The 20,721-nt window shown below is 43.1% G+C and overlaps 1 protein-coding gene across 9 annotated transcripts in view; it reads right to left on the reverse strand.

The window, feature by feature from the left end:
* Positions 1-20,721, reverse strand: part of HECW1 (HECT, C2 and WW domain containing E3 ubiquitin protein ligase 1) — a 348,636-nt gene that overhangs the window by 205,661 nt on the left and 122,254 nt on the right. For all 9 annotated transcript variants that reach the window (XM_074945295.1, XM_074945292.1, XM_074945293.1 and 6 more), the window contains one exon: positions 18,359-18,466. In XM_074945295.1, coding sequence (XP_074801396.1) covers positions 18,359-18,466 — 108 coding nt within the window. The remainder of the gene's footprint in view (positions 1-18,358; positions 18,467-20,721) is intronic.

The following is a 20,721-nucleotide window of genomic DNA, read 5'->3' on the forward strand; positions in this document are numbered from 1 at the left end:
TGCTCCAGGAGCTGCACCCATGGAGTCAGCGCCTAGGGCGCTACTTTCATCCGGTTAAATTTAGAAGCCCTTTTAGAACCGGTTGTCCCTCGCGGAACAACGGGTTCTAAAAGGGCTTCTAAATTTAACAACCAGTTCTAGCGAACCGGTGCCAACCGGCTCCAGCTCACCACTGCCTATATATATTTTTAGGTGCAGGAGTTTTCATTGTATTTAATTATTAATAAAACTACTGAAACAGGAGCTGGTATCCCAATCACCTTTCAGAGCAAAAATGACCTTGCTATAAATGTGCTGACATCACTCCAGTCACTCACTGCATCTTCCCATTCCCCTTGTGTTTGTATCCTATGTAATTTCATATTTTTTCTACATAGTTAAAACCACTTGGGCCAAATTCTGCACCTGGATCCACTGCACCTGGATGCACAATGAAGTCAATGGGCTTGATTCTGCAGCTGCTGCATGCAAGCAGTTCTCACTAATTTCGGTGGGAACTGTTTGCTTTCAGCTGCTTCAGAAATAGGCCAAATGGGAGTATCCAAGGGCAGACTATGGCTCCTTGTTTAGTGAAACAGGGAGAGAGACTGTATCTTCCTCAGTACATTCCAACAAAAGTACTGGATAGCACAGACCAAAACAGAATTTCCACTGGATTTTAGTTAACAGTGGCAAAGGCTAACACACAAACTGTAGATGAATCTATAATCTTGTGCCTCTGATAGCAGAAATGTAACCATTTGCAAAAAAAAAACAAAAACAAAAAAAACAGCTGAGTTATCTTGTCTTCCTGATCCATTAAAACAAATTAATATTGACTGCACCATCCACTGTGGAGAATATTAAAATCAAAAACTCTAATGAGGAAGACCATCCATAAGCATTCATTTACAGACTTTTCACGGAACAGATTACACTTTAAAACATAGGAAAAAAGTACAGCATTAGCCACACTACCTGCATCGTTTGGATGCTAAGAACTTCTTCTCGCTTCTATACAATTACTGCACAGTCTGAACAAGAGTCTGAGTTGCTCTGAAAACCTGATTGCTGAAGCCAAAGTAAAAATGAATCTCTTGCACAATAGAATTCTGGATCAAAAACTGATACATAGTATGTCAATTTTCACTATTAGGATATCACTGGTATGATTTGTTGAGCGGGTCTTTGCAAAATAGATATATATGGTGACAAAGTTCCTCCTCTGCCTCGGTGGGTCCTGCGCTTATTGGCGGGTTTGCTTGCCTCAGAGATTCACGGCAGCCCTCAGTTTGGCCACTCTTGCTAGTGGCTCAAACCTGCCATCCACTCAGTGGAGCTCATCACTGGCCAGCATAGGAGAAATGGAAGAAAATCTCCACAGTCTGTGTCCCACCTAGTGGGTCGGGGACAGGGCAGATCCCTTTCCAATCTAGACCTTCCCTTCTGGTGTTTCTCACAGACCAAGTCAACTCCTCCTGTGTCCGATCAGGAGTTGGGGCAATGTGGGGAACCCAGGCCCACCCTTTACACCTGGTTCCAGCCCAGGGCCCTGTGGATAGCAGCTGTCCACAATGTTCCCTGTATCAGCTGCGTGACAGCTACAACTTCCTGGGCTACTTCCCCATTGCCTTCTCCCCAGCACCTTCTTTATCCTCACTGCAGGATCTTCCTCCTGAAGCCTGATCACGCTTGAACTCTTCACTCCTCCAGCAGCTCACCTTCTCACTCCCTGCTCCTGGTGCACCCCCCCCCCCCACTAACTGATGGGAGGTCCTTTTTAAACGAGGTGTCCTGATTAGCCAGCCTGCCATAATTGAATCTAGAAAGTTCTTAATTGGCTCCAGGTGTCTTGATTAGCTTGCCTTTCTTAATTGGTTCTGGCAGGTTCCTGATTGCTCTAGAGCAACCCCTGCTCTGGTCACTCAAGAACAGAAAACATCCAGTAGCCAGTATATTTGCCTTCTACCAGACGCACTGGTCTGGGTCTGTCACATATGTAGACCAATATTTTTAAATTTGAGTGCCTAAAGAAAGAATGCTAAATATCCATACTGAGCACGTACAACTCACATTGTCTCATACTCACTCTTCATGAATGCCAGCAAGTGCACAGCTCACAGCTGCATCAACCTCGTAGGTGTAGCACTGAGCTATTGTGACTACCTAAATCCTTCCATTCTCTGGGGTAAATGAACAACCAACAGTGAACCTGAGTCTCTGGAAGACTTAAGTGGAGGATCAGACCCTTTGGGCCTCACCTCGAGATTTCAGCAGCATTTGAAGGAGAGAATGGGCACAGACCACTTACAACTGCCCACAAATTCAAATACGGGGGATGAGGGAAGTTCAGGACACTCGCAGACCGTCTTGAAGGATTCCCATGGAGTGAGTGATGTTAGTCTCTTTGCAGTCATCTCCAAAGCCACCTGCTACATCAAATGGTGGACCAAGCATCACAGTCTTCCCCATAAACCACATCTGCATCTTGCAGTGGAAGTTAGGCCATGAGCACTAACCCCAAACCATGAGCTATGTAGAGCTCCTGGCTGGAATGAGTGGCCCCCTTCACTAATCCTCCTTCCTCATGCCCAAAAAAGCCTCTAGCTAGCATCCCAAACCAGTCACCGTTTCTTGCTGCCATCCCAAACCCCACTAGCCAAAAGTTGGGGCTTGAGCAGTAACAAGAAACTGTGACTGTCATACTGAATCATATGAGGAAGAAAGGTGTGCGTGTCGGGGGTAGGAGAGACCAGGAGAGTGGCAGCAACAAACGGGAGGGAGGCAGAGATCAGCTCAGTGTTGTGCTATTTGTTTCAGAGGGAGAGAAGCAGCTGGGAGAAGGTTGGGCCAGCACAGGATTCCCAGAGGACTGGGAGGGGAGCAGACTTCATGTCCTGCTTCTTGAGCTGGTGTCTGGGAAGGAAGAAGATACAACTGTTCTTTCACTGAGCAGGAGTGCTTCTGGATCTACTCCTCTGCCTATAGTTTGCTTAAAATAAAAGCCTCATAGAAATGAGAGGAAAACCTTTTCTGACATTTGTATGATCTGATGAAGGCACAGCCACCACATGCAAACCCTCTCCCCCACTCCAGCTATCGGAATCAGTACAGCTGTCAAAAACACTGTTCTTTAAGAAGTGAAAGAAAAAGATGAGGAATAGGTGCAGTAACACCCATTTATAGAGTGAACAGTTCAAATCATACAGCAACTTTTAATGAATATCCACACTTGATTCTGCAGGTGGACTGAAATGCTTTTACAATAGTGGAAAGACACGGGAGTCCGGGCAGTCAGAAGATGTGGATTCTATTCTGAATTCTGCTACTGACCTACAAGAGGTCACACTGAAAGGTGAACTGTCAGGCTGGAAGGAGGTTACTAGTGGAGTTCCTCAGGGATCTGTTTTGGGACCAATCTTATTTAATTTTTTTATTACTGACCTTGGCACAAAAAGTGGGAATGTACTAATAAAGTGTAGTAATAAAGATGACACAAAGCTGGGAGGTATTGCCAATACAGAGAAGGACCAGGATATCATACAGGAAGACCTGGATGACCTCATAAACTGGAGTAATAGTAATAGGATGAAATTTAATAGTGACAAGTGCAAGGTCATGCATTTAGGGATTAATAACAAGAATTTTTGTTATAAACTGGGGACGCATCACTTGGAAGGAACAGAGCAGGAGAAGGACCTTAGAGTATTGGTTGACCACAGGATGACTATGAGTCGCCAATGTGATGTGAAAAAAAGCTAATGCCGTCTTGGGATGCATCAGGCGAGGTATTTCCAGTAGAGATAAGGAGGTTTTAGTACCATTATACAAGGCACTGGTGAGACCTCACCTGGAATACTGTGTGCAGTTCTGGTCTCCCATGTTTAAGAAGGATGAATTCAAACTGGAACAGGTACAGAGAAGGGCTACTAGGATGATCTGAGAAATAGAAAACTTGTCTTATGAAAGGAGACTCAAGGAGCTTGGCTTGTTTAGCCTAACCAAAAGAAGGTTGAGGGGAGATATGATTGCTCTCTATAAATATATGAGAGGGATAAATACCGGAGAGGGAGAGGAATTATTTAAGCTCAGTACCAATGTGGACACAAGAACAAATGGATATAAACTGGCCATCGGGAAGTTTAGACTTGAAATTAGATGAAGGTTTCTAACCATCAGAGGAGTGAAGTTCTGGAACAGCCTTCCAAGGGAAGCAGTGGGGGCAAAAGACATATCTGGCTTCAAGACTAAGCTTGATAAATTTATGGAAGGGATGATATGATGGGATAGCCTAATTTTGGCAATTAATTGATCTTCAACTATTAGCAGTAGATATGCCCAATGGCCTGTGATGGGATGTTAGTGGGATCTGAGTTACTACAGAGAATTCTTTCCTGGGTGTCTGGTGGGTAAGTCTTGCCCACATGCTCAAGGTTTAGCTGATCACCATATTTGGGGTCAGAAAGGAATTTTCCTCCAGGGCAGATTGGCAGAGGCCCTGAGGTTTTTTCGCCTTCCTCTGCAGTGTGGGGCATGGGTCACTTTCTGGAGGATTCTCTGCATCTTGAAGTCTTTAAATCACGATTTGAGGACTTCAATAGCTCAGACATAGGTTAGGGGTTTGTTACAGGAGTGGGTGGGTGGGATTCTGTGGCCTGTGTTGTGCAGGAGGTCAGACTAGACTATCATAATGGTCCCTTCTGACCTTAAAGTCTATGATTCTACTGTGTGACCTTGGGCAAGTCACTTCACCTGGGTGTACCTCTGTCCCCCCTCCCACCCTTTGTCTGTCTTGTCTATTTAGGCAGTAAGCTCTTTGGGTCAAGGACTGCCTCATATTATATGTATGTTCAGCACCTAGCACAATGGGGACCTGATCTCAATTGGAGCCCTTAGGTGCTTCTATAATACAAAAATAAAATAAATAAATAAATACAAAAATCTGCTTAAGATCCTATATCACTGAGGGCCAAATCCCGGCCTCATGTAATTCTGACACTGGTTTCAGTGGGATTAGAATTTTCCCCAATAAAATATATGAGAGAAGTTTAAAAATTACAAATAAATGCTTTAAAAAGCAAAATATTTGAAAATTATTTCCTCTTCTATATAACTGCCAAGGTCAGAATTCAGGGATCTTCCCTGGCAATAACTGATGACACTTCTAACACCTACACCCTGGTAAAGAATGCAGCTCCCTGTTTCTCTCTAGGCCCCTGTGACACCAACTGTCACAAGAGAAGAAACACAGAAATCTGAACTCAGCTCCTAGAAGGTAAATAAATATAATCATAGGCTTGTGGATCAAGTTTGGATCCATATCCAGACAGTATCTAAACTTTCCCAAAATTCACAGTGGTCAGCTGTAGGGTCTTGGTTAGGAGCCCATCTCTACTTTTAAAATGTATTTATTGTTTGCTTGATTTTTAAAGGTACTAAAACACTCCAAGCTCCCATTGTCTTCACTGTTAAGGCTACATTTCGTTTTGGATTAATTATTTTAGATATTAAACAGTATTCTCTTTGGAGCTGAACAAAAGCCCACTGAAGTCAGTAGAAAGATAGACTCTCAATGACTTCAATGGGCTTTGCATCAGGTCTTAATTTCTCTTTAAAAGCATATCAGTTAGCCTTTAAACCTATCCCCTTGCCAATGTTTAGAGCCTGCAATTCAATCTCTGCTACGTACAGCAAGAGTATTCTTTTTAATTGCCTAAAGCGCTACCACAAAAGTGAGAGTGCACGTAGCACGGGATCTAAACCGCATTGCCTGAGCAGGATGTCACCGAGCTCACATGGAGGCACAAAGGCAGCCATTTCCATGGACAGGAACAAATATAAACAAATGTCCTTGACTTGCACAGCATAAGCCCAGAGAGAAGTGTCAAAACAAGTTGTATACATGAGAGAGAGAAATTTGATTTGCAAATAACTCATTTTTAAGCATATACAATGTAATAGAAACAAAGGGATTGATCAAAATTTTCCACAGAAAGCAGGAAAAAACTTTTTGCCAGAACAATTTCTTGTGACTTCCCCCCCCCCCCGAGTTTTAGGAAAATTTTGATTTTTCATCAAATTACTGAATACTCAGTAAGCCCCCCACCAATTTTTTGGTTTTCAGGCAAAAACTGATATATTTTGATTAAGAAATGCCACTGCAGTGCCTACTGGAAATTGTAGTTCGAGTGTCTTATGTTCCCATTCTCCTCCACAGGCTGGGTTCCCCAGTCAGACTACATCTCCCATAATGCACCCATCCAATGCATGGGAGATATAGTCCAACAAGAGAACCTGGCCTATAGAGAGGAAGGGAAGCATGAAGCACCTGGACTACAAAACTCATGAGGCACCACAGTGATATTTCAGAATGGAAATATTTCAGTTGTGGGTCCAAATATTTTATTTTGATTTTTCACAAGAAACTCAAAATTTTCCATAGAAAATTTAGACAAAATCTTTTTTTCCATTTTCATCAACATTTTCTGTAGGAGAGAAAAAGATTGCTAACCAGCTCTATCCTCAATTCTCACTGAAGCCCATGGGAAGTGAGGGCATTCTACATCTTGTACGTCCCATGTTCAAGAAAGATGAATTCCATTTGGAACTTGTGCAGAGAAGAACGACTAGGATGGATCAGGAGAATGGAGAGCCTATCTTATGAGTAGGGCCCTACCAAATTCACGCTTCATGTTGGTCAATTTCATGGTCATAGGATTTTAAAAATTGTAAATTTAACAATTTCAGATATTTAAATCTGAAATTTCACAGTGTTGTAACTCTAGGGGTTCTGACCCAAAATGGGCTTGTGGGGGCTGCAAGGTTATTGTAGGGGGGCCGCGGTGTTACCACCTTTACTTCTGCACTGCTGCTGGCGGCAGCACTGCCTTCAGAATTGGTGGCCAGAAAGAGGTGGCTGCTGGCCAGGAGCCCAGCTCTGAAGGCAGTGCTGCCACGACCACCAGCAGCACAGAAGTAAGGATGGCCTGGTATGGTATTGCCACCCTTACTTCTGCACTGCTGCCTTCCAAGCTGGGCCCTCAGCCAGCAGCCACCACTCTCCAGCTACCAAGCTCAGAAGGCAACAGTGCAGAAATAAGGGTGGAGTGGTATGGTATTGCCACCCTTACTTCTCCGCTGCTGCTGGCAGGGTCCTGCTGTCAGAGCTGGGCACCTGGCCAACAGCTGCCACTCTCTGGGCCACCCAGCTCTGCAGGCAGCATAGAAGTAAGGGAGGCAATACCACAATCCCCGTACAATAAATTTGCGATGCCTGCACAACTCCCTTTTGGGTCGGGACGCCCAGTTGGAGGAAGTCTGGTCTCTCCCATGAAATCTGTATAGTATAGGGTAAAAATACACAAAAGACCAGATTTCATGGTTCGTGATACCTTTTTCATGGCCGCGAATTTGGTAGGGCCTACTTATGAGAAGAAACTGAAAGAGCTTGCCTTGTTTAGCCTAGCAAAATGATGGCTGAGGGGAGATATGATTGCTCTTTATAAATAATCAGGAGGGTGAAGAGTTAATTAAACTAAAGGACAATGTTGGTACAATAACAAATGGGTATGAACTGGCTGCAAACAAATTCAGGCTAGAAATTAGAAGAAAGTTTCTAACCATCAGAGGAGTGAAGTTCTGAAACAGTCTCCCACTAGGAGTTGGGAGAACAAGCAACTTATATAGTTTTAAGAGAAAGCGGGACAAATTTATGACGGGATTGTACATAAGAACATAAGAATGGCCATATTGGGTCAGACCAAAGGTCCATGCAGCCCAGTATCCTGTCTACAGACAGTGGCCAATGCCAGGTGCCCCAGAGGGAGTGAACCTAACAGGTAATGATGAAGTGATCTCTCTCCTGCCATCCAGCTCCAGCTGACAAACAGAGGGCTAGGGACACCATTCCTTACCCATCCTGGCTAATAGCCATTAATGGACTTAACCTCCATGAATTTATTCAGTTCTCTTTTAAACCCTGTTATAGTCCTAGCCTTCACAACCTCCTCAGGCAAGGAGTTCCACAGGTTGATTGTGTGCTGAGTGAAGAAGAACTTCCTTTTATTTGTTTAAAACCTGCTACCCATTAATTTCATTTGGTGGCCCCTATTTCTTATATTATGGGAACAAGTAAACAATTTTTCCTTATTCACTTTCTCTACACCACTCATGATTTTATATACCTCGATCATATCCCCCCTTAGTCTCCTCTTTTCCAAGCTGAAAAGTCCTAGCCTCTTTAATCTCTCCTCATATGGGACCCGTTCCAAACCCCTAATCATTTTAGTTGCCCTTTTCTGAACGTTTTCTAATGCCAGTATATCTTTTTTGAAATGAGGGGACCACATCTGTACGCAGTACTCAAGATGTGGGCGTACCATGGATTTATATAAGGGCAATAAGATATTCTCTATCTTATTCTCTATCCCTTTTTTAATGATTCCTAACATCCCATTTGCTTTTTGGACTAACGCTGCACACTGCGTGGACGTCTTCAGAGAACTATCCACGATGACTCCAAGATCTTTCTGCTGATTAGTTGTAGCTAAATTAGCCCCCATCATATTGTATGTATAGTTGGGGTTATTTTTTCCAATGTGCATTACTTTACATTTATCCACATTAAATTTCATTTGCCATTTTGTTACCCAATCACTTAGTTTTGTGAGATCTTTTTGAAGTTCTTCAGAGTCTGCTTTGGTCTTAACTATCTTGAGCAGTTTAGTATCATCTGCAAACTTTGCCACCTCACTATTTACCCCTTTCTCCAGATCATTTATGAATAAGTTGAATAGGATTGGTCCTAGGCAGTGGTGAGCTGGAGCCGGTTCGCACCAGTTCACGCGAACCAGTTGTTAAATTTTCAAGCTGGTTTACAACCGGTTGTTAAAGGGGTGGGCAAACTCCAGCCCACAGGCCACATCCGGCCCGTGGGACCGTCCTGTCCGGCCCGACTGAGCTCTCGGCTAGGGAGGCTCCCCTGAGAATGCCTTTTTAATTTTTACTTACCCACCGGCACTCCGGGTCTTCAGGGGCACTTCGGAGGTGGGTCCTTCACTTGCTCTGGGTCTTCGGCAGCACTGCCGCCAAAGACCCAGAGCAACTGAAGGTCCTGACGCCGAAGCGCCGCCGAAGACCCGGAGCGACTGAAGGTACCGGTTCTTCAGCTTTTGGCAGCTCATCACTGGTCCTAGGACTGACCCTTGGGGAACACAACTAGTTACCCCTTTGCACTCTGAAAATTTACCATTTATTCCTACTCTTTGTTCCCTGTCTTTTAACCAGTTCTCAATCCATGAAAGGATCTTCCCTCTTATCCCATGACAATTTAATTTACGTAAGAGCTTTCGGTGAGGGACCTTGTCAAAGGCTTTCTGGAAATCTAAGTACACTATGCCAATGGATCCCCCTTGTCCACGTGTTTGTTGACCCCCTCAAAGAACTCTAACAGATTAGTAAGACATGATCTCCCTTTACAGAAACCATGTTGACTTTTGCACAACAATTTATGTTCTTTTATGTGTCTGACAATTTTATTCTTTACTATTGTTTCAACTAATTTGCCTGGTACTGACGTTAGACTTACTGGTCTGTAATTGCCAGGATCACCTCTAGAGCCCTTCTTAAATATTGGTGTTACATTAGCTATCTTCCAGTCTTTGGGTATGGTAGCTGATTTAAAGGACAGGTTACAAACCATAGTTAATAGTTCCGCAATTTCACATTTGAGTTCTTTCACAACTCTTGGGTGAATGCCATCTGGTCCCAGTGACTTTTTACTGTTAAGTTTCTCAATTAATTCCAAAACCTCGTCTAGTGACACCTCAATCTGTGACAATTCCTCAGATCTGTCACCTACAAAAGATGGCTCAGGTTTGGGAATCTCCCTAACATCCTCAGCCGTGAAGACTGAAGCAAAGAATTCATTTAGTTTCTCTGTGATGACGTTATCATCTTTAAGTGCTCCTTTTGTATCTGGATCATCCAGGGGCCCCACTGGTTGTTTAGCAGGCTTCCTGCTTCTGATGTACTTAAAAAACATTTTGTTATTACCTTTTGAGTTTTTAGCTAGTTGTTCTTCAAACTCCTTTTTGTCTTTTCTTATTACATTTTTACATTTAATTTGGCAGTGTTTATGCTCCTTTCTATTTACCTCACTAGGATTTGACTTCCACTTTTTAAAAGATGCCTTTTTATCTCTCACTGCTTCTTTTACATGGTTATTAAGCCACGGTGGCTCTTTTTTAGTTCTTTTACTGTGTTTTTTAATTTGGGGTATACATTTAAGTTGAGTCTCTATTATGGTGTCTTTGAAAAGTGTCCATGCAGCTTGCAGGGATTTCACTCTAGTCACTGTACCTTTTAATTTCTGTTTAACTAACCTCCTCATTTTTGCATAGTTTTGTATGATCGGGTTACTTATGAGGATGTGCAGTAGGGCTGGGCATGATGAGGGGCATTTTTTGTGTAACCCTTCTGACCGTCAGAGTTGGCAGCAACAAGGGCCAAGTTCAGTATCTAGGGGTTCCAGTCCAATAACACAATGCAAAACCGGCTCGAGCCCCACCCAGTGACCTGGGACAAATATATACCACCCGCTCTGGGCGCCTCTAGGAGGCAATACTTCCCCTCTCGCAAGCACAGAGTCTGAGTGTAGCAAAAGCCTTTTAATAACAGAGAGAAACAATGTGGCATTATGTTGGGGAACCACCAACAGGATTCATAACACAACCCATGAGCAAAAAACCCACCTCAAGCAAACTGGGCTGTGTCCTTTCCCTTTGGTTCTTGAGTCCAGCAACCCAAGTCACCCGAAGTCCCAAAAGTCCACAACCCAAAAGTCTCTGTCCCTGGTCAATGCAGCGCCAGAGTTCGAAAGTTTATCTGCAGAGTTTTACCTCCCAACCTGGGTGGAGATGGGGGTTTAAGGGGCATCTTACATGGTCCGAAGCCGATCGCCCCACCAGCCGTCCCACGAATCGCTCCGCTCTGCCAACCGCCCCCATGAGCTGCTCCGGCCATCCCACAAACTGCTCCGCCTCACCAGCCACTCTGCTCTACCAGCCATCCCATGAGCCGCTCCAGCCACCTCGTGAACTGCTCCGCAATATATCTTCAGGCCCCCCAACACTACTTAACACAACACTCAGTGATTTCAGCTCTTAGTAAGTTTAGCTCTTTTGTGATTTCAGCTTGTAGTAGGGGAGCCTCAGTGCTGGTGCACCATTGGCCCAAAGTGAATTCAGCTCAGCAGCCTGTAACTAGACTCCTAATGGAATCAAAATTAGCTCCAATATTCCACAGTGGAGAGAGGAGCAAGTGCAATTAGTATGTAAGGCCCTCACCAGGGGGCCCATACCACCACATAATACCCATCCCCAGCCTCTCTCAATTCACTGAATTTTGGAACCCATGTCCCTTGCCTAGCGAGTGCTACTTAGTTGATGGCGAGTCCCTCCATCATTAAAAAAAGGCCAAGTACAGTTCCACTGTCCTTGATTCACATAATCAGGATAATAACAATTTATTCTTCCTGCCCCAATAACAGAGAAACTGGGGATCCCACAGCAGCCAAAGTGACCATTTGGGCAGCAATGGGCTAGGCGGAGTGGGTGTGCCTATGCAAATGAGATCAGGCCCTGAAGTTCTTTTCCACAACTTGCCACAACTCACCACCAGATGTCAGGGTAGAGCTCATCCTGACTCTGCTTACATTAGCAACCAGCCAGGTGCTCAAACCACTGCCAATTATTGGGATGGAATATCGATTATTTTGCTTACTGCCAAGAGTAGTACCTGTAAGGCCTCTGTACCAGCCTTCGTATCACTAAGGCAAAGGTGGGTCAGGGTGGGAGGGGCAGCAATCATGAGGTGTGGGACTGACTGCATCCTCCCTGATATGCTGGGGTAAGTGTCAGCAAAAAACAGGAAGTCGATCTATATTTGACTTCTGGTGTGTGTGAAGGGACTCATGAGACTGCAGACTCTGCAAAAACACATCTGTATAACTAAGGGTTTAAAAAGTGCTTGTTTAATGGTTTTTGTTTGATTGATGTGTTGTTGATGTAATTGTAGCAGTTACTAACTTAAAAGGGGTAGACAGGTCTGAGGAATTTGGATTTGGTCTTCTGGACATCTCCTGGAATCCCCAGCAACAGGCAGATATCTGGGCACTGGAACTTTGTCGTATGACCACTTGAGACCCCTCTAGACTGTTTGTAACAACTGTTTGGGGGTGCTCTATAGCCTACTGTGTTTGTATGTGCTTGAGACTAAATAAAGCAGAGACTTTGAGTAAAGGCATTCTGGTGAGAGTGCTGGAAACTAATAAAGTGAAGGCTTTAAGTAAAAGCATTTTGTGTGATTTACGCCAGCCATACAGCAGACAGAGATGCTGCATCTCCCTTGGTTTATTTCCTGATACCACCTAGCAGAGAGTACAGTTACCGAGAAATGTGGGTGTAAGTAACCCTGGGTAACAGGCACCCCTAGGGGTCCCTTCTGGTTCATGTCCAATATTCTTAAATTCTCATGCTTCAGGGCTTCAGCTGGTTACCTGCAGAGGTCAGGAAGGGATCATAGAATCATAGAATATCAGGGTTGGAAGGGACCTCAGGAGGTCATCTAGTCCAACCCCCTGCTCAAAGCAGGACCAATCCCCAATCAAATCATCCCAGCCAGGGCTTTGTCAAGCCTGACCTTAAAAACTTCCAAGGAAGGAGATTCTACCACCTCCCTAGGTAACGCATCCCAATGGATCCCCTCCCCCCACCTCAATATATTGTTTTTTGGGGTTTTCTTGCTCCTTCCTCTGAAACATCAGAGATGGCCACATCTAGAGATGGGACACTGGGCAGGGTGGGGGACAGTGCTCTGAGGTGGCACTGAGCATTCTCTCTCTCAGGTGCTTGCCTGGCTCACATGCTCAGGATCTAACTGATCATCATATGTGGGGTCAGAAGGGAAATTTCCCCTCAGGTCAGATTGGAAGTGACCTTGGGTTGTTTTTTTCCCCCCATCTTTCTCTGCAACGTGGGGTGCGGGTTATTTGCCAGGATCATCTGGGTATCTTTCACTTAATCAGTTCCCTGGCATTGTGGAGGCAGCGGGCCTCAGACTTTGCTGCACCTCAATCTCTCCTACTGCCTGTGACACATAATAGTTTAGTCTCCTGTGGGCTGTAATACTTTGGTCTAACTTTGGTTGTTGGATTTAGTAGAGAGTGCTGGGTAGTGGTGGTGGCCTGTGATACACAGGAGGTCAGACTATGATCTGGTGGTCCCTTCTGCCTTGAACTCTGTGACTGGGCACAAAAGTAAGGAAAACAATATTGTCATGGCCTTCTCCCCCAAACCTAGCTGAGTTGCAGCTGGGTGTGGTTTGAGAAAAGCTGGGGGACTTGAAAGTGAAACTGAGCGTTCTTTTAGGGAGCAGAGCCACTGGCCATCTCCAGTGGGAGAGTCAGAGGCACCGCTGTATAATAAATCCCCCTGCACTAAAGCTTTTTTGGATTTTTGACAGTGCGTTTTTCTCTCATTTATTTGGAAAGCTCTTGTGCTACAACATACTTTAATTATCCACACTTTGAGAATATCCTTTAAAGCAACTGCCTAAAGTAATTAAAGGGATACTTTCAAAAAGGCCTCCAATAAATGCATTTGGTTGGGACATTTCAGTACATTGATTGAGGAGCATTTATGCTTATGTTCCAAAAACAAAGGGATTTGTACTAAACATTAACTGTGTACTAGGCTACAATACTCCCAGTCTCTTTGGCAGATGCATCATGTTGCCTCAGATCTCTGACTAGTTCAGTTGCATGACCTTCAGACTGTAAATCTTCTGCTATTTTCCCATGCTCAACAGTGGTACAGAAAACTCTGTTACCTCTGCTATCTGCAAGAAGTGTGTCTTCTGCCTTTGTCATTACTAAACATGTGGCAACAAAAGTAACCCACTCAAACAAGACAACTGCACATTCAGCTACTATGCTAAAGACAGTGAAATTTGAACTGCGCCAAAGTTCCCCCCATTTTAGGGATGTGCTAACTTAATGTACTGTTTATGGCATTACACCTCGAACAAATGGTCTCTCACTCAGTATTGCTGTCTAGGCCAAAAAATGTGCCAGAAATTCTAATGAAGTAAAGCTTGCTTGCTTTCCTGGAAAACTCTTTATAGGTTGGTTATTTCACTGCAGTGCCCTCCAAGCCCCAACACAGAGAAAGTATGCTTCCCGAGTGGCACACAAAACCTCCAAGACCAGCCATTTCATATTTATTGTGGTCAGTTGCTGTTTATCACTGGATGTCATAAAAAACAAATTGCCAGTCTGCCGCAGAAATGCAAAACTGGCTGTAGTGTGACAATGCTTGTGCAGCTATTAATGCTTTTTAGTTTCTGAGTCCTAGCAGGACACGAGTCTAGTTCTGTCTTGCACTCATGCTGTAATTTGGAAGCAAACTCTCTTAGGCTCACAACAATTACATGTCTATCTTTCAACATTATATTGTAAGTTTGTGACCCATAAAAAGTGCAAAGACACAAACTTCTTGAGGAAACTGAATTAATCTTTTTTTTTTTAGCTGTGAATAAGTATCAACTGCAGATGGCTATAGTAATGTGTGATGTTATGTGTGTGTGTGTGTGAGTAATATGAATGCACAAGTAATATGAATGCACTCAGATTACTGTACAGAATTAGCCACAGTTATACATAATATACTGGGATAGAAATAGAGGAAATGGGAACCAGAGGGTTAAAGATAACAAAAGGGTAATAAAGAAGCTGATTGATTGTTTATTGTATTGTCCCTGCTGATAGAAAAAAGACAAACTTGGCTGAGAAGAAGGTTAAGGTAGTGGATTGGAACTCAGGAGTCCCAGGTGCAATTCCTGGCTCTGCCACAGTCTTCCCTCAGTGATCTTGAATAAGTCACTTAAATAGTAATGTATTCCCATTTACTTATTATTACTTATTTTCACCCTTTAAATGCTTAAATAATTGATCTTTTTCTAAACCCCATTAACAGAAAACTTAACATTTTTTCTAATTTTTATTATTCACAAAACTCCCAAATTTTAATGTGCATGTTTCTTGAGCTTAAATAAGCAAACGTTAAAAAATTTCACCTAAGCTATTTACTTAAAGTTAGCTGCTAGCACAGAGATAAGTTCCCTGGCTGTTATGTGAAAGGTCCTGGGCTTAAATCTCATGGCAGTCCTATTGGCAATAGAGAAACACATTTAACTTTGAGGTCAGACTAGATGATGATAATGGCCCCTTTTAGCCTTAAAATCTATTAAGTATATTTTACCCCAGACAAGAACAAAACATTCAGTACTTTTTTATTTCGAGGACTAGAGTCAAAATTCATTCTGCATTGGAGCCCAAGTTTGGGAGCCTTCAGATTCCTATATAAGGCATTATTAATTTTATTTAGCATTTGGTAACATTTTGTTTTTCATTTTGTTTTTGTTTCTGGCAATTTGACAGGCTGCACTTTGCAACTTACAGCACTGGCTGTCTCTGTTCTGTAGTACTGTATTATCTATAAGTTTGCATATTTTGTATCACAGTTGGGTCAACAGGCTGCTTAAAAAGTAATTATATACAAATAAATGCAAGCATAAAAACTAGCAAAAGCAGAAATGAAAGGATGATTTTGTAGCTGAGCTAATATGTGTTACAAGGTACTACTATTACTAAAATAAAGACTTCAAACCAACATCAAATGTAAGGGAAGTGTAAAGTGAATAGAATATATTTTAAAAATGGGGACCTTTAAAGTGACTTGCTATATCATTGTGCGCTCTCTCCCTCTCCTCCTTCTCCCCAGTTTTTAAAAGGACAAATGAACTTAAAAAGTCCTTTAATGCATGGCAAAAATAAAAAACCAGATCTCTCCGATACTGCCACTCTGTTAAATGAATATTTTTATTTGTTTTCAGTAGAACATATCACAATGTGCTACATGCTGTACAAACACAAAAGATGATAAGATCCCTGCCATACAGAACTTAAAAACTGGAAACCAGTGGCTCACAGTGGCTTCTTTGATTATCAAATCGATGAGACTGTCAAACACTGTAGCTTCACTTAAGCTTTTAATCAACCACAAAGCCTCCATATATTCCTCAATAATGAGCAGTATCCCTTAAATATAATGTAGATATGTGTAGATCTCTACACATACACACAACATGTATCTCTACTTTAAATCCATACCTCAGTGGTTAAGCAAGTTTGGTTACCAATATCATCATGTACTATTATGTACTGCTCCTTATGCATTTATCTCCCTTTTCCCCTGGATATTGGTAGGCAGGATAATGACTTGTCCTATATGAGTGGTAGGCAGGATAATGACTTGTCCTATATGAGTGGATAGGGGAATTCATCCGGTGAAATCCTGGAGCTGCTGAAGTCAATGGCAAAGCTCCCATTAACCTCAGCCAGGCCAGGATTGCACTCACCGCCTGTTATTTACTTTCACATTATGGATCACATGGAAAAGCTACTGCTAGCTCAGTTCCACTGCCTTCTCCCACCAAGAGACTGGAGGCATCTCCTTCATGATGGGCTGAACCTCTCCAAGTCCAGGTCTTGGGAAATTAAATCTCTTGTTCCCCAACTCTACTTTACCATTTAAAGAAAACAAAGTTTCAGCTTCACAGCTTAGTAGCTGCAGCACAAGGAAGCAGTTTCAAATAATAGCCTTTGGGTTATACTACAGTATATTTCCTCTCAGAAATTAGAAGCATTAAAATCTTAATAGTAACATCCATTGTCACCACATAACAGTCAGACTACTGTAAACTGCCCTCAGCTGCATTTTTTATAAATATAAAAGATTATAAAACTGAAATATCAACAGTACCCCTTCAATTCTTTGAGGCAGCCACCTGTTGGTCAACTTACCACTTGGCACTACTGAACATGACCTGCAGCCTCACATTGAAAGAGAGCTCTGATCAACCCACCTGTAACACTATGAATACCCGCAGAACACCTGCAGGTGGCAGAATAAATTCCTGCTGTTGCCAGATATTTAGGCCAAATTCAGGGATGAGTCCAAGACGGCTAACTTACACACCTCTCCCGGCCCCCTCCATGTGTAAATTATACCACCTGAGTCTAAGAGTCCCTTAGACTGCCTTACACCCAGTCAACCTTAGATTGATACCCACTTACACCTCCGTGCATATCATCTCTGAATTTGGCCAAACAGTATAAGGGAGATTATTGGAAAAAATTCAGAGGTGACATGTACATTGATGTAGGTTAGACTCTTCTACACTCATGTATGCCCTACTGCACACCACTGAGTTCAGTGGAAGTTGTGCTATTGACTTCAGTGGGAGCAGGTACAAGCCCTTAGACTCCATTACGCCAGTGTAGACTCCCTTATAGCTACACTACTCGACCCATGTGTAAGGGAGTCTAAAGTTTGTGTGACTTACATGCTCAGGGGACTCAAAAGCAGGATAGCCCTAATATTTTAGATTCCCTGGGCCAGATTTAGATCTAAGTTGCATAGATGTAAATCAGGAGTAATTCCATTGATGTCAGTGTAGTTGCATCAGTGTAAAACTAGCAAAAGGGCAGTCTGGAGGCAGTGAGTCCTCACAAAGTCCTCCAGTCAACTCGTGAAGTCAATATGAGGTGTTTTTTTTTAAATGAGGACTGATTAAATAATTTAAAATTAGGCCCACTGGGGTGTTTCTCACAACATGTTGATGTAAATCCTAACTAATGGTATAACTCATACTATATGATGCCAAGTGGACTTTCATGCTTACTTATATCAGCCTGAAAATAGTTTGAATCAGTCAATATCCACAGTATTCATGACCTAGTAGGCACCACTGTTCACGATTCCATAAACCATTTTCGATCATCCTAATGTATAAATGCAGGGGTGGCCAAACTGTGGCTCACAAGCCACATGGGGTTTTTTTTTTTTACAGTTAAAGTGCAGCTTGCAGAGTCGCCCCTCCCTCCCCCCGCATTCTCCACCTACCAGACTTTGTGGGGGAGCTTGGGACCTCTGCCTTGCAGGGGGGTGGTAGGGTAGGGGCTTCTGCCCAGCGGGGATGGGGATCTTGGGGCTTCAGCCCTGCGGGGTGTGCCTGCTGGACTTGGGACTTCAGCAGGAGCGGGGCAGAAGCCCCGAGCCCCAGCAGGCATGCCCTGGCTCTCAAACTTCTGAAGATTGTCATATGTGGCTCAGAGAGTCAGTATGTTTGGCCACTCCGGTATAAATGTACCATGCTTGAAACTTCCTGAAGGACATACAGACCCTGGGCACAGTGTAAAACAGCTCACTTCTTTCCACATTCCCTGAATTGCACTGTAGTAGCATGAAAAAGTACTTACGCTCTATGAAGTAAGAGCTGGCATCAATCTTCCAGATAATCTGACCACGGTGAGAGCCATTGATGCCACGGTTCTTGTAGTCCAGAAAGTTTTCAGACAAGACCTCATCTACACACAGAAAAAATTACCTCATTAGCTGACCGTCAGCACAGCACAGAAAGTGAAGAGAGAGGCCAAAGTATGTCTTACACTCCACTGAGTGTGCTATATCTGATAGCTTGCCAGCACATGTAGATAAATCAGCTGTGTTTCCGTTATTTATGTTTTAAGCAAATACACCTAGCCTTAAAACACTAGCTTTGTTTGGACATAATTTAAAATATACAATCATACAAAACTCTTAAAAATTACAACAGCTGACTCAACCTGGATCAAACCATACCGAAATTAAAAAATAAAATAAAATTCAACCAGCTGAATGACAGAGAATGGGAACAAAAACACCTAGCACTCATCCCTCCTCCCAAAACATGGAGAGCAGATCTGTATAGGCATTTGCACCCATCACCATTACATCCAATAGGTGTGTAGGTGGTTCTTACAGCAAGCAGGGAAGGTTACATTTGAGTTAATTCAGAACAAGGAATTACAAAAACTGATGTCTCTCCACAGGTAGCACCTAGGTCCTTCCCATTTAAATCAAAGGATTGATAGCTAAGTACTGTCCACTGCTTGTAATTATGGCTTATTGAAAGACATGGCATGTCCTAGACTTTCAAAGTCATTTTAGAATAATGGTGTGTCTCTCAGTAATCTATTGCAGGTTACCTAAAATGCTGAGAGACTGAGGGCCATGTAGGCAACTTGATAGGACTCAATGGGCAGCATTTGGAACTTCCCAAGACTCTTAGGGCCGGAACCCCTAACTCTGCATATCAATTTACACTGATTTTAAAATTAAAAAATAACATACACCACAATATCTTGCATGTATTTATATTTCTATTAATTGATGAATAGAAATTGTTTGCTAGCTGAGTTCACTCTCAGTGAGAACCAGAAATGGTATTTACATACCATTAGAGGGCAATAACAATCTTAGGCTCTGGCCTGTGTCAATCGTTTGTGTCCAGTAACGCAGAGGCCAAAGTAAGGACAATGGATGGGCTGTGCAGTTTCCCCATGCCTTGGCCTGATTATTCAAACTTTTTGTGAATGAAATGAATTACACATTAGTGAACTGTCTAAATATCTTTCCTAGTGAGAAAAAGAGTTCTCCATCAACAGGGACCAATGAATACCTTCCTGTAGTTTACTTTTCCAGCAACGAATAAGTAGCTTTAATTTTAATCTGAGTAAATTCTTACATGTATATTTTAATCAAGTGGTTCTTACAGCTGAAGGTATTTATGCGGATACTTAAATTTTAGTTTCACAAAGGCTAAGTTGATTAATGGTGATGGTAAAAGCTGTGGGAAGATGAGCACCAATAAGGTCCCAGGTTTAAACTCAGCACATTAAGTGAGTGACCTCAGGCAAACAATTTGCTTTGCTATTGCCTGGGTCAACTCAGCTGTAAAACAGAGTAAAGAGGAAGACACCACAGAAAACTAGATATTGTGTCTGAATTGAACTGAACTAAATACATATTGTAAATTAACAGGTAAAGAGTATACATTTGACAAGACAAGCTTATGTCATTAGTCAGCTTGACTAATCAGTAGATTACTAGTAGATTAATCAGTAGAAGTGTGCAATTTGTGACCTCCAGAAGAAGAAAGGGGAGCGTCCATGTACCAGCAACACAGATACAGTTAAGCAACAGTTTTCATGTTCTCTCCACAGGTACTAATGCGGAGAGTGGACTAGATGATACATCTGAGGCAAGGGAACAGAAGGAGACTCCGCCGATTGGAAGGCATGAGATGCACTGTCCTAGGGATGGGGATTCCACGACCACCGCTCCCAAGAGAAGGAGGACTGAGTCATCAGGGGGACTGAGTCATCTATCTGCCGCCCCAACCGGGAAAACTGAGAAGACTGCTGCTTGCCAGGAGCTAGGATTCACGATGTGACGGAGAGACTGCCGAGACTCATCAAGCCCTCAGATCGCTATCCCTTCCTGCTTCTCCACATGGGCACCAATGATACTGCCAAGAATGACCTTGAGCGGATCACTGCAGACTATGTGGCTTTGGGAAGAAGGATAAAGGAGTCTGAGGCGCAAGTGGTGTTCTCGTCCATCCTCCCGTTGGAAGGAAAAGGCCTGGGTAGAGACCATCGAATCGTGGAAGTCAACAAATGGGTACGCAGGTGGTGTTGGAGAGAAGGCTTTGGATTCTTTGACCATGGGATGGTGTTCCAAGAAGGAGGAGTGCTAGGCAGAGACGGGCTCCACCTAACGAAGAAAATCTTCACAAGCA

Source organism: Natator depressus, chromosome 2 (assembly GCF_965152275.1).
Source record: "Natator depressus isolate rNatDep1 chromosome 2, rNatDep2.hap1, whole genome shotgun sequence".
NCBI lineage: Eukaryota > Metazoa > Chordata > Testudines > Cheloniidae > Natator > Natator depressus.